The sequence below is a fragment of the Pocillopora verrucosa genome, chromosome 14 (genome assembly GCF_036669915.1).
Source record: "Pocillopora verrucosa isolate sample1 chromosome 14, ASM3666991v2, whole genome shotgun sequence".
In the NCBI taxonomy this organism is placed as follows: Eukaryota; Metazoa; Cnidaria; class Anthozoa; order Scleractinia; family Pocilloporidae; genus Pocillopora; species Pocillopora verrucosa.
Genome location: NC_089325.1, coordinates 13,444,144 through 13,457,540, shown reverse-complemented (window position 1 = coordinate 13,457,540; position 13,397 = coordinate 13,444,144). Strand labels below are relative to the sequence as shown.

The 13,397-nt window shown below is 37.2% G+C and overlaps 1 protein-coding gene across 1 annotated transcript; it reads left to right on the top strand.

Moving 5' to 3' along the window:
- Positions 1 to 1,768: 1,768 nt before the first annotated feature.
- Positions 1,769 to 4,299, top strand: LOC136278200 (stabilin-2-like). The gene is made up of 4 exons (XM_066161650.1): positions 1,769 to 2,206; positions 3,027 to 3,171; positions 3,458 to 3,629; positions 4,060 to 4,299. The coding sequence occupies exons 1-4, from the start codon at positions 1,865 to 1,867 to the stop codon at positions 4,196 to 4,198; spliced, it is 798 nt and encodes a 265-aa protein (XP_066017747.1). The 5' UTR covers positions 1,769 to 1,864; the 3' UTR covers positions 4,199 to 4,299.
- The last annotated feature ends 9,098 nt before the right edge of the window (positions 4,300 to 13,397 follow it).

Genomic DNA, 13,397 nt, shown 5'->3' with positions numbered 1-13,397 from the left:
ATAATTTTTTTCTGAAATATCCCGCCTCATTAACCCACTTCACTATGCCTACGTCACTCATCATCAAGGGACATCTCAAATGATGTGGCTGGTCTAAAATAACAATGTAGGGAAGAGACATCTCAGTATCGAAATTTCATGTTCAATTTTCATTCTCTATGTGCAACAGTTTGCAAAAAGGCATTTCCACTCTGTCGCAATATCTTGAAAAAGGGAATGAAAACAACGATAGTTATTGATTTTTAAGCAGGTAATTTAGTGTTAACAACTGGGTTGAAAACGTAAATTAGCCACCGTAAAGGGTAAAAAAGCTGACGTTTCGAGCGTTAGCCCTTCGTCAGAGCGATTAGAGGAATTGTGGGTTGTGTGTGGATTTATATGTAGGAAGTGGAGCTACGCCATTGGTGGGAATGTGGTGACGAGAAAACGGGAATAAATTAGTTGAATGAAAAGCGCTCGTTGATTCCGTGGGGATTAAGGGTGCCGATTTGGAATATAAATTTTTGTTCTAGTGTTTTACGGCTTTCCGAACTGCCTAGATGTAAGGAAAGGCCGCAAACTGCCATATGCTGTTTAGAATGATAAGGAAGATTAAAGTGTCTAGCGACTGGTTTGGATGCGTCCTTGTCATTTCTTTCCACATCGCGAAGGTGTTCTCGGAATCGGTCACCCAGTCGTCTTCCTGTTTCGCCGATGTATAACTTATTGCAATAAGTGCAAGTTATGCAGTAAATAACATTGGCGGAGGTGCACGTAAAGTGATCAATGATCTTAATGGATCTTTTGGGTCCCGATATTTTCTCTACGTTATGAATGAAAGGACAAGTTTTGCATCGTGAGCGAGCGCATTTAAAAGTTCCAGATTGGTCACAGGTTTGAAATGAACTCCTGACTAAAAAGTTGCCTATGTTTTTGTCGCGTTTGAATGAAATAAGTGGGGGTTGCGAAAAGATAGTGCCAGTCTCTGAATCGTTTTGGAGTAATTTAAAATTTTTAAGAATGATAGATTTAACTGCGTGGTTGTGAGGGTGAAATGTAAGAGTAAATGGAATGCGGTCAGTGTTCTCCTTCTCGGCCGTTTGTAGTGCTGCCTGTCGTTTGTAGTGTTTCTGTCGTTCAAGCGGGCTACCACCGTGCCCAACTAATCGATCGATTAATCACGTGCGAAAAGCTTATATTAATAGAGAACACATTTTCAAGTGCGAACCTAAAATAAATATTTAAAATAAATATTTAAAATAATTTCTTTTTAGCAATGTAGTATGTAAGTAGGATTTGGATTTTAATAAAGTTATACAATGTAATACATTGAGCTTCTTTCTTACTGCATCTATTATATTTCATCCTTTTTGTTGTGCGCCCCTCTTAAAAGGTTGCATGCGTGGGTAGCACAGTTGGTTTTCAATTATTTTTCTTTCCAATTTTATTGACGCACGAGAATAGCTGATGCCTCTCATAACTGTACGATGCTTTATGGAAAACAAGTGCTTTGTGAGCGAAAGACAGGTGCATTCGATAACTATATTTGACTAAATAAAAATGTTTAAGACACGAAAAATTGTTCTGTTGTAACACTACATAGTACATGACTCAGGACATAAAAATGAGATGTTATTCTTACATGGCCAATAGATCTATAAATTTTACAATTCTGTTCGAAGTGTCTACCTATTCAACTCTTTAATTTTGCATATTTATCAAAGACTGACTGCTGGAGGCAATCTAACTCCTACTGCTTCAGAAACTTTATCTAGTGATGTCATGCATCGACATAAAGGTGGAAAGTCTGATTACAACGAGGAAATTCGGCCCTCTTAAGACGGGTATTATCGTATTTAGCTAGAAAAAACTTCTCAAAGTCCAGATGCATTTTTGGTATCACATCGCCGTTTTGCCCAATTTTCTTCTCGGAATATTCCCATTCCTGAGTCTTGGTCAGCATTCAGTTAGGCAAGGCAGACAATTTTACAAACTGGCGGACAGTTATCTGGTGGGAAACACAACATCGACAAGACACGTAAAGGATTATTTTGACTGTTCCTTCCTCTGTCTGGAGCACGAACCATTCGCTTGCTTGTCGTTCAATATGGCTCGGAATAGTGACAACGGCTATCATACCTGCGAATTAAGCAGTTCAGAGAGATCTCTTGAGCCGCAAAGAATAGAAGAAAGGCTCGGCTATGATTATTATGGCACAACTACTGAAGTATGTAATAGGTCTTACTTGTTTGTAGTCCTGGGTTTATTAGTCTGTCACAACATTACCGTGATCAACAAGTTTACGACTTCTTTTTTCTTTAATGCAAGCATCTGATAAAGTTAAAAAAGGGGTAATTTTGTATTTCAATAACAAACCTCAAATTGAGTGGACCCCTAAAGCTTTTGCATCACACGGGCGTTAGACGAACTAAAAGAAGAAAAACAGAAGAAAGGCTCGGCCAAGATTATTATGGTACAACAAATGAAGTATGTGATACGTTTTAATTGTTTGTAGTTCTAGGTGGAATGGTCTGTTATAACTATAACCACGATCAAACAGTTGACGATCACTTTTTTACTTTTATGGAGTCATCTGATAAAGATAAAATAATGTAAATATTGTGTTTCAATAATATGTTTTCGAAGTACAGTAACACCTGTACTAAGCAAACCTCAAATTGCATGAACCTCCAGAGCCTTTGTATCACGCGAGCGCTAGACAAAGCGTCGTCTTCCATGTAAACATTTGAAAATGAAAAAGTACGAATTCGGACTTAAAAAAATTATATTTATAATTATAGTCACAAGACGAACTGAGGAAAGAAAATGAACTTCACAAACAAGGAACTTAATCAGGGTCTATAATAAGAGATTTGAATTTCATTTCCAATCGATTTCTCACGCTTCGGTCTGTTGAGTAGACAGGATTTTTTGCCATGAAAACAAAAGTGCGATGCAAAATGTTCCTTTTTTTCTATGACTTCTCTATTATGTTCAAAAACACGGAGAGTTCTAGGGTACTTTTGTAATAATAGGAAATATATTAGTCTCTTTTCAGGATATCTCCATGTTCTAGTAATCCGTGTAGTAATGGAGGGACGTGCTCTCAAGGCAAGCGGTCTGGTGAATTTTCCTGCCAGTGCCTTCCAGAAGTGACAGTGCTTCCGTTTATTGACAACAATTGTAATATTGGTAAGAGGTTTGAAGTTGTGGATTAAAACAAAAAGAAACCACCGAAATTGAGACTTATTTGCTGGGATTACCAAGTTTGGTTCCTATGGGGATTCTATAACTTCATATCGTCGAAAGCCCCCTTTGATTTTCGAATATGACCTTTTTTTCCATCGTTTGCCTGTTGCATTACGCTACGTAATAACTTTTTGAACGCTTTCCCTTGTAAAATCCCATAACTATGAGACATATACCGAAAACACCGCATTATTATTATTTTCTTCTGTTTTCTATATCATATTCAAAGACACGAAGAAGATGGTTCGCTACAAATCTGTGGAAGGAGTGTTTCATACTAAAACAGGCAGGTATAAGCTAAACTATGAAAATGCCAAACGTTTATGTGCACTTCAAGGAGCACAATTGGCCACATACAGCCAACTACACAAGGCCTGGAACGCTGGTGCTGAAACATGCGCGTAAGTAAATGTTTACTTTTTTTCTTCCCCTTTCACTTCGTCTTTGTAACGGCTCGTTCTTCTCCATCCCTCAAGGAAATGCCGATGGGAATTGTCTCAAGTTGTGAGCAAAACTTCTGTAGCAAAATCTTCATCTATAGGTATCATACTAACAGTTTATTTTGGTAGCCGAAAGTAGAGCACGTAGAAAATTGATAAGGTGCTTATAAAACGTATGCTCTGTTTTCAGTGAATGGGACCCCAATAAGACTAAATCTTCCCTATGCTAAGACATTGTATTGACTTGTTAATGCACCTCTGATCAGAGGACACTTTTTTTAAACGGTTTTTGATTTGATAATTCGTTATGCTACGTTATTTAGAGCTTCTTCACGTTTTGAAATATTTCACTAGATACTGATTTATTTTTGGTAATTTTCTTGAAATTCAGGTATGGATGGTTAATTGATGCCACTGCGCGCTACCCAATGCAGACGAAAAAGGGAGGTTGTGGAAATAAAGTTGGCGTCATCGGCTCTTCTTCACCAATATCCAAAACCAGCACCTACAACGCTTGGTGTTTTAAATAAAAGTGTCGCGAAAAGAACGATTTTAGGAGAGATAGGTAACCAAGGCAACATCGGCACATCGGCACACTCTAAACCATGACGCGCGGCTCACAAACAGCTGCTGGTCTGGTTGACAGAGAACCGAAAAAAAAAATAGAATGAAACATTATTTGCTTGAAGAATTCTTATTTTGTGGTTTTTACCTTCCAAGCAGAACTCAGAGAGACTAAAGAGGAGTCAGAACTGCATTTCTTAAGTAAGCGGCTGGTTGAGAAAGTTTGTCGAACATGGCTCAACATGGTGTTGTTTAAGACAGAGTTTTCAGTAAATTTGAATCCATAACTGTAAGAATAAGCTTCTCTACGGTATCGCAAAACTAGATTTGTGTCATAGTTTCATTCATAAGAAAACTGTATTTGCATGTATGCTCTACCAATTGAAGTAACAAGCTTATTGCTTAATTAGTATTCATTCCTAAGAAGATCACTTTCATATTCATTTCTTAACAACCGCAGTTCACATATATGATTTTCATATATTCGCAGCCATTGATTCATCCCTTCACGGATCTATTACGAACCAACACCGGTATCGCAAAGGTTATGGGCCGTAGAAGACTAATTTTTTTTCAGGCCTTATTTTCTCTAATGCTTAAACAGTATTTGTTACTGCGAATATCGCTTTCATGCGCGAAAAATGTATTCTGTTGCCCAATTCGCTGAGTCATTTCTCCGCTTGATTGAAAAACACTTTTCCTTATCCTCAAGATTTACAACACCAACAGCCCTTTCAATTGGGCAAAAGTTTCACTACAAACGTGCACAAAATTACCAACAACCATCACTGCAAGTTTGTAAATGAGGTTCATGATCACACAAAAAGTTGCAATTGATTAGAGAGAGAAAGGAACTTTGCCTTTTTGATGGTGAATGCCTAACAAATAACATAATCCATAAGGCCACCGCCACCACCTACATCCGATCCTTCAGGTCCTTTATTCATAAAACATTGCTAATCATCATGGCCGAGGGAACTCTTTTGGGTTGTTCCAAATAATAAAACCCTTTATATCTGTGATGACGCTCAACTCATGTGATTCCGAATTCTCTTCCAGAATCGGGCTTCATTGCACGCTCTAAACCAATGTTGTGGTCTAGTTTTACGTAAGGACACTTCAAGATACTTTGCGCGTTATTGAAGTAGCACTGAAATTCAACGGCACAAGATTTCGGTCTATATATTCTCCTCCTTCAATTCTAGATGAATATGAAAGGCACCACTGGATTGAGTCTGTTGTCCGCAGTTAACACTAAGACGGATGATAACCTTCACCCAAACTGTGTCAGTTCATTTCGCATTCGATATTAGTTGCTAATTTTTGTATTTTCAAATATTTGTTAGCCTTATTACCTTTTACTTTTATCTTAAATCTTTTATGGAGGGGGAGGGGGGGGGGGGAAGAAGAAGGAAAATCTTATAGATTTTCTCGTGTGTAGCCAATTGTGGGATCTCGAACAAATCAGTAATAAGTTGTTATTACCATTGAACAAAACCACGGGCTATAAGAGTCCTGCTGATAGCCAATTTCTATTAAGTTTGTTTAATCAACTTTTCTTTTCGGCCCGACTTTTTTTGCAAAGAACAGATTTGACTACTTCTGTTTTTAACATAGGAGTAAATATCAAACACCAAAGGTTTCATAGTCCTGGAAAACAAATTGATTAAAATTCGTAATGCTAAATTTAAAAAAAAAAAGAATTGATTCTAAGCGTGCATCGTTGCTCTTGAGTTTAATCCGAAAAATAATTATGTCACTTTAAAACACAGTGTGGCACTTTCATTTTCCATTGTAGACAGGCATTATATTTAGTTATTCAGAAAGCTTTTATGATTTCTCACTTCAAAAGCCGAGGTGCAGCGTCCAAGGCCACTTTGAACAAATGCCCTATCTCGTTCAAGGTAAGTGTGCAATGGCTATCGTGAACCTAAAAACGATAGGTGTTGTAGAAAAAAGTAAAAAAAAAAGTGTTGAAAAGACTGATTACAAAATAGGACTGTGCGAAAGGTGTTCAAGAAATTGTTAAAAAAAAAACCAACGAAGACACTTATGTAACAACTTTTGATGTTGTCGCGTGACATTCTTTGCCGAAATATCTTCGTCTGCAATTAGTAGTTATCGTCGTAAAGTGTTATATAATTCTGTAGCAGAGTGTTTCTTGGCTCTCGAGCTACGTGGCCGTTCCGAAGGATTTCGAGATCGTCAAACCAAAAGTAAAGAAAAGAGGAAGATCTTATCTTCTCTTGCTCAAGGACATACAGACAGTTTTGATGATGGAAAAATTTTCTTTCTTCTTACACAATCATCCTGGTGGTATAATTGACTCTGGCAGCATGCTGCGTTAAAGCAACGTCTCTTTAAATAGGTAACGTCAAACTGCTCAATCAATTACCACGTTTCGCTGTGTCCACAGTTTTTTTTTGTTTTTTTTTTACGGTCAACCTTCCACCTTCGATAATGATGTATTTCACAAAAAGCATCACCATTTTGCTAATCTTTCTCGTCACAATGATAAAAACCACTTGGTTTCGCTCAGCACCTGATCAAGCACGATAGGCAATTTTACAAAATGGCGGATATGGTCTTGGTTGGAGATTTAACATCAACAAGAAAAGTCAAGGACATTTTCGAGTGTGTCTTCCATTGCCTGGAGCATGGTCCATCCGCTTGTCTTTCGTTTAACATTGCTAAAACTTCTCACGATGGGTTCTATAGTACTGTGAGTTGAGTGACTCGGAAAGGTGTCTGGATCCACAATGAATGCAAGGAAGTCCTGGCTTTGTTTATTACGGCACATCTGCTGAGGTAAGTTTTTGACATCTGCCTCTATAGCTCACTATGAAAAGTTTGGAGCTGAATGAATCAGCTAAAACACTGAAAATGAGATTAACAATCCAGGGAATCGACATAAATCAGCATAACTCCTGAACAATTACAATATAGTGACTGCACTAGGCTAAAACTTCGGAGGGTAAATCCCACTATTCTAGGCCATGGAGGAACTCCAAAAAATGTCTTAGTTTATCCCTCCTCCGGAAACTGACTCGAATCTTAACTCTAAACAGATCGTAGAAGGAGGACATACCTTATTGATAGCTGAACCTTTCAGAACAACAGTTGTTATACAACTTATTTTGAAACCTTTTGTTCAAGGCCCATTACTTATTCGAGAGAAACTATATTGTATTACCATTACCTCACCTCTGCATGCGTATTTCGCCTTTTGAAAGTAAGAAATATAAAATTCAACCTTCTAACCCCACCTAAAGTCTGCTAGATGAGACCATCGGAAGATTATACCGCTTTCCCCAATCCTTTGCATTATGGATGGGAAAATAAGCCTAGACCAACTTGCAGCTGCTCAAAACTGCATGATCACAGAGCTCATTCCAGAACTTATCAGGTCTTTGCATCCAAATTAGTACCAAATGCATCCTTTGGTTTTGAAGGTACCCTTCTCTAATCTGATTAGAATTAAGTTTATTTCAAGCCTATCTACATGTAATAACAGCCCATGTAGTAATGGAGGGACTTGCACTCTTGGTTCACGATTGGATAAATTTTCCTGTCAGTGTCTCCCAGAAGTTAAAGTGCTGCCATTTATTGCAAATAAATGTAACGTTGGTAAGTCTAGTGAAAGTTTCTTTGCCTAAATTTCTTTGTCTTAACGAGGAAGAAAGCTTACGGGATACTGTATATCTAATTAACGAATTATCACCTTACTAATTATACGTTATAGGTTTAAAACGCTATTGCCATCCAAACATCACGCAAAGGTAATGATATATTGAGACACATTCCTTGAAGTTTAATATAAGGGCTTTTTGTCTTTTGCTTACTATCATTGGTAATATACTGAGAACTCATACATGTACATACAAGAACTTTTCTATTTGATCGTTAGCCCCTCTTTCCCGTTCATTCATAAATTCCGAAATTATTTGAAACAAAAGAAGAAAAAAAACTATAAAAACAGACGCGAAATTGTAACAATGATGTAGTGCTGTTTTCACGGTTTTTAACTTTCACAATTAAATATTCGATGCTAATGGGTAATTTCGTTTATTTAGATACGCACATCATGGGAAAGACGCTTCCTACAGAGCGAGTATTTCAAACATACGCTGGAAGATACAGACTGACCTTTTACGACGCAAAGCGTCTTTGTGCTTTAAACGGAGCGATGTTGGCCACATAAAGTCAGCTGAACAAAGCTTGGCAGGCTGGTCTTGAAAGATGCTCGTAGGTTGCTGCTTACTTGTTTGTATGCATTTATCATGGCTATTACGAGTCTACATGTAAATAACACTAGCTTACAGAATCTCGTCGCCATTTATAAACTGATATTGATTTGATAATGTGAAAATTGGTTACCATTAAGAGATCTTAAGAACTTCTCAAGCTGACTTTTCTAGGCCTGCTTTAGAGCAAATAGAGGAAATATAGGTCGTAGTTTGTGTTTGTTTATCTGATGCAGAAAAAAATGGAGTTACGCTGTCGCTGGGAACATGGTGACGTGAAAAACTTGAATAAGTTTGTGGTAGTGAATGAAAAGAGTTCATTGATACTTCTGGCATCAAGAGTGCCGATGTCAAAGATAAATTTTTTTCTAGGGTTTTGCGGCTTTCAGTGTCTGCCTGATTTAGGAAAAGACTACAGACTGCCATGTGCTGCAAGTTTAGAAAGCTGCAAAACTCTACACGGCCTTTGCCCCCATCTAGGCACACAAATCAACGGCAAACAATCTTGGTGTATTTTCGTAGTTGCTTCTTTCTTTCAAATTTAATATATAGATTTAGGCAAGCCTAAAAGCGGAGCTCGAATTTTATTTTCTCGCACGTCTCTTTAACAAAACTAAAGCCCCTACTATGGATAAAGTGCGTGGTAATGTTAATGGATTTTCATTCGCAACTTCGCCGTTTTTGTGTAGAGGACTGATTATAAGATAGCGCCCGTGGTACAGTTGGCCGCGCATACTAAAAAAAAACCTTGTACGTTCGGTCGTACGGTCGTAAATCCAATTTTTTTCGGCTTGATAGGTTACCACTATTTTGTATACTTATGGGGCTACGCGAGCTCCGCTATAAGTTGCGTTTGCCAACATTTTTTCTCTTTTTACTTTCCAGATGTGGATGGCTCATCGATGCAACCGTTCAATTGCCAATGCAAACAAAAAAGAATGGTTGTGGAAATAAGATAGGCATTATTGGATCGTCCAAAAAACAAAATAAAGGCGATAAGAGCAACGCCCGGTGTTATCTTAAATAACAACTCAACGAAGACCTTGAATGAGAGAAAGGATTTGGGATCCAGTCTTTATTTATCACCTGAGAGAAGAGGGAGGGAAGGATGTCGGGGAGAGCACGTGGTTTTTGAGGGTAAAAAGGGTTGGGGGAATGTGTAAAATTTACCACCAATTAACTGCCAATATTAGATAAAAATGACATAAAGATTAAATGAAAATGAGCACCCTTAATAGATAGATGACTTGATTTATACAAGGAAAAATCAACACAATGTAAGGGTTTAAACTATCTCATGGTGCCTAGCTAAACTAACCAATAATTAATACAGTATTATAAGAATAAAAACCAATCATATCATTTGAACTGCCTTTCTAGGATGCCTTGTCTCATTCAAAAGCAATAAGGACGTAATTCATTTTCAAATTCGCTTAAGGGAACTGTTGATCAGATCAACTGGCAAGATGGCACCTCTATGGGAAAACCTGGCCCTAGGTTGTGGAACAGCCACTTTAATGAATGCCTTTTCGAGAACTAAAATTTTTGAGCGATAAAACCGAGCATAAAGCTAACACAACACAGATAGTAATTCAGATTTCTGTCATATCAACTTTGGGAACATATTCCTCCTTTAAATAAATCTATGACTTTTGAAATTATTTTTTTCCCTATTTCTTTTACCGCGAGTTGACATTAACGCTTAATGCTTTTGCGATCGTGTTTAAAATTATCATCCAGGGCTTACTCTTATAACTTCAACAGTTTGCATCCGCTCTTACCTCAATAGACATGGTAACGATATCTCAGGTTTTGCTTACATACATTGCCACCGACACATGGTAACTGACATGAACTGTTTGGAGCAGTTTTCAGCCTTATTTGTTTCTATAAAAGTTACTGGTGCTAATGCTTTTAGAAAGCTTTCAATTTTCTTTTCTTTCTTATTGGGTGGAGACATTCGGTTTTTTGTTTGTTTGTTTGTTTGTTTGTTTTTTTGTTTTGCTTTGTTTTTTTGTTTTTTGTTTTGTTTTGTTTTTTTTGTCATACCCAGCATTTCACTGTATTCTATTAGATATTTTCCGAATGTACTGGAGATAAAACAAAGGTGATATAACCTTTTTGTATAATTATGCAATTTCAAAAAGACCTTTTTTTGGCAATGTAGTATGTAGGTAGGATGTGGATTTTAATAAAGTAGTAGTATGATTATTCAATCATGGGAATAATATCACCGAACCAATAAGAAATAAGGGAAATACATCAAAACATAAGCAGCGAAAGAGAGAGAGACTTTACCCAAACTCCACGAAGTATTTGTAGCTGTTAATATAAGCTTACAAAAGAACTGAGTAGCACATCGATTCAAATGAAAAAGTATGTACATCTAGTGATGAAGACATTGAATTTCTTTCTCAATTCATCAATTCTGTTTCTACTTTTCGTGCTGTGCGCCCCTTTTGGAAGACTGCGTGCGGGTGTAACACAGTTGGTTTTCAATTATTTTTCTTTCCAACTTAATTACAAAGCAAAAAATTAGCTGATGCCTCCTATAACTGTGCGAGGTTTTTTTGAAAACATGTTCTCTGTGATTGAAAGAGAGGCCTGTTTAGGTGTATTAGATATCTATGCTTGGCTAAAGAAAACTATTTAAGAAATGAAAACTTGCTCTGTTTCGTGAACTTACTTGCAACAATACACAGTAGATAACTAGGGACATAAAAATGAGATGTTATTCTTACGATGGGCAATAAAACTACACATTTTACATTTCTGCTCGAGGTGCGCAGCTGGTTTTCAACAATTTTTTCATTCAACTTAATTACGAAGCACAAAATTAGCTGATGTTCTTTTGTTCGTTGAAAAAGTTCTCTGTGAGCGAAAGACAGGCGCATTCGATATCTCTGCTTGACTAAATAAAACGATTTAAGAAGCGAAAATTTGTTCTGTTTCGTAAACGTAATTGCAACAATACACAGTAGATAACTAGGGACATAAAAATAAGATGTTATTCTTACGGTGGGCAATAAAACAACACATTTTACATTTCTGTTCGAGGTGCCTACCTATTCAACTCAATACTTTTGCATATCTACTAAAGACTGACCGCTGGAGGTAATCTAACTCCCACTGCTTTGGAAAAACTAAACTATTATTGTCTTTCATTTATACAAAAGAGGATTGTGTAATGATTACACCGAGGAAATTAGGCTCGTTTAAAACGGGTATTCCTGTCTTAAGCTACAAAAACTTCTCGAAGTCCGGATGCAATTTGGAGATCACATCGCCGTTTAACCTAGTTTTCTTCTCGGAATATTCCCATTGCTAAGTCTTGCTCAGCATTCAATTAGACAAGTTAGGCAATTTACAAACTGCCGGACAGCTATCTGGTGGGAAACGCAACATCGACAAGACACGTAAAGGACTATTTTTGACTGTTCCTTCCTCTGTCTAGAGTACGAACCATTCGCTTGCTTGTCGTTCACTATGACTCGAGGTAGTGACAACGGCTATCACACCTGCGAATTAAGCAGTTCAGAGAGATACCTTGAGCCGGAAAGAATGGAAGAAAGGCTCGGCTAGGATTATTATGGCACAACTACAGAAGTATGTGATACATACAGTGATCAACAAGTTTACGACTGCTTTTTCTTTGAAGCAAGCACCTGATAAAACTAAAAAAGGGTAATTCTGTATTTAGATAATATTTTTTCGAGGTACAGTAACGCCTGTACTGAGCAAACCTCAAATTGAGTAGACCCCCAGAGCTTTTGCATCACACGAGCCTTAGAGGAACTAAAGAAAGAAAACTTTAAAAAAAGAGAAAAAAAGTCAAAGGAGAAAATAAACTTCACAAACATGGAACTTAATCAAGAGATTTTAGTTTCATTTCTAATCGATTTCGGTTCTGGATTATATTATGATCTTACCGGCGAGTGTAACAGGGTGTCTGCATGATTCAAATTCCACAAAGTTTGTTTTCTTGCATTTCTAGGCTTTCAAATTGGACTCTATCTTAAAATATGATAAATACACCACATTCGATGGTTTGACATAATTATACTAAGAATGACGTAATACTGGAATTATAATTGGGGTATTGCCTATAAGTAAGTATGACAAATAACAAGTTCGACCTTCCTTCAATATATCAGTCTCTTTTCAGGATATCTCCATGTTCTAGTAATCCGTTTAGTAATGGAGGGACGTACACTCAAGGCAAGCGGTCTGGTGAATTTTCCTGCCAGTACCTTCCAGAAGTGACCGTGCTTCCGTTTATTGACGATAATTGTAATATTGGTAAGGGGTTTGAAATTGTTCGTAGGGAAAAGATTTTTTAATTAGAGAAAAAAGAAACCACTGAAATTGACATTAATTTGCTAAGATTGCCAACTTTGGTTCCCAAGAGAATCCCATACGTAAATATCTTAGAAAAGCCCCATTAGTTTTCGAATATAACCTTTTTTTTCTTCGTTGACTCGTTGTATTACGCTACGTATTAATTTTTTAAACGCATTGCCTTGTAAAATCCCATAACCAAGAGAAAAATGCAAAATTTTAAGCTTTTCATTCCTCTCCGGCTCAACCGATAGGTTTTTAAAAGATTTCAAGAAAACAGCGCATCATTTTTTGTTTCTTCTGTTTTCTATATCATATTCAAAGATACGAAGAAGATGGTACGCCTCAAATCTGTGGAAGGCGTGTTCCATATTAAAACAGGCAGGTATGAGTTAGACTATGACATCGCTAAACGTTTATGTGCACTTCAAGGAGCGCAATTGGCCACATACAGCCAACTACACAAGGCCTGGAAAGCTGGTGCTGATCGTTACCCATTTAGTTTAGACTTCGAATGTGCTGGAACATAGTAGAGAATTATCAATAACAATCCGAAAAAGGGACATCTCAAAAGATGTGGCTG

Coding starts and splice junctions, on each gene's coding strand:
- LOC136278200 (XM_066161650.1), top strand. CDS start 1,865: ATGCATTTTTGGTATCACATCGCCGTTTTGCCCAATTTTCTTCTCGGA. Junction 2,207..3,026: donor ATTATGGCACAACTACTGAA/GTATGTAATAGG, acceptor GAAATATATTAG/TCTCTTTTCAGGATATCTCC. Junction 3,172..3,457: donor TGACAACAATTGTAATATTG/GTAAGAGGTTTG, acceptor TCATATTCAAAG/ACACGAAGAAGATGGTTCGC.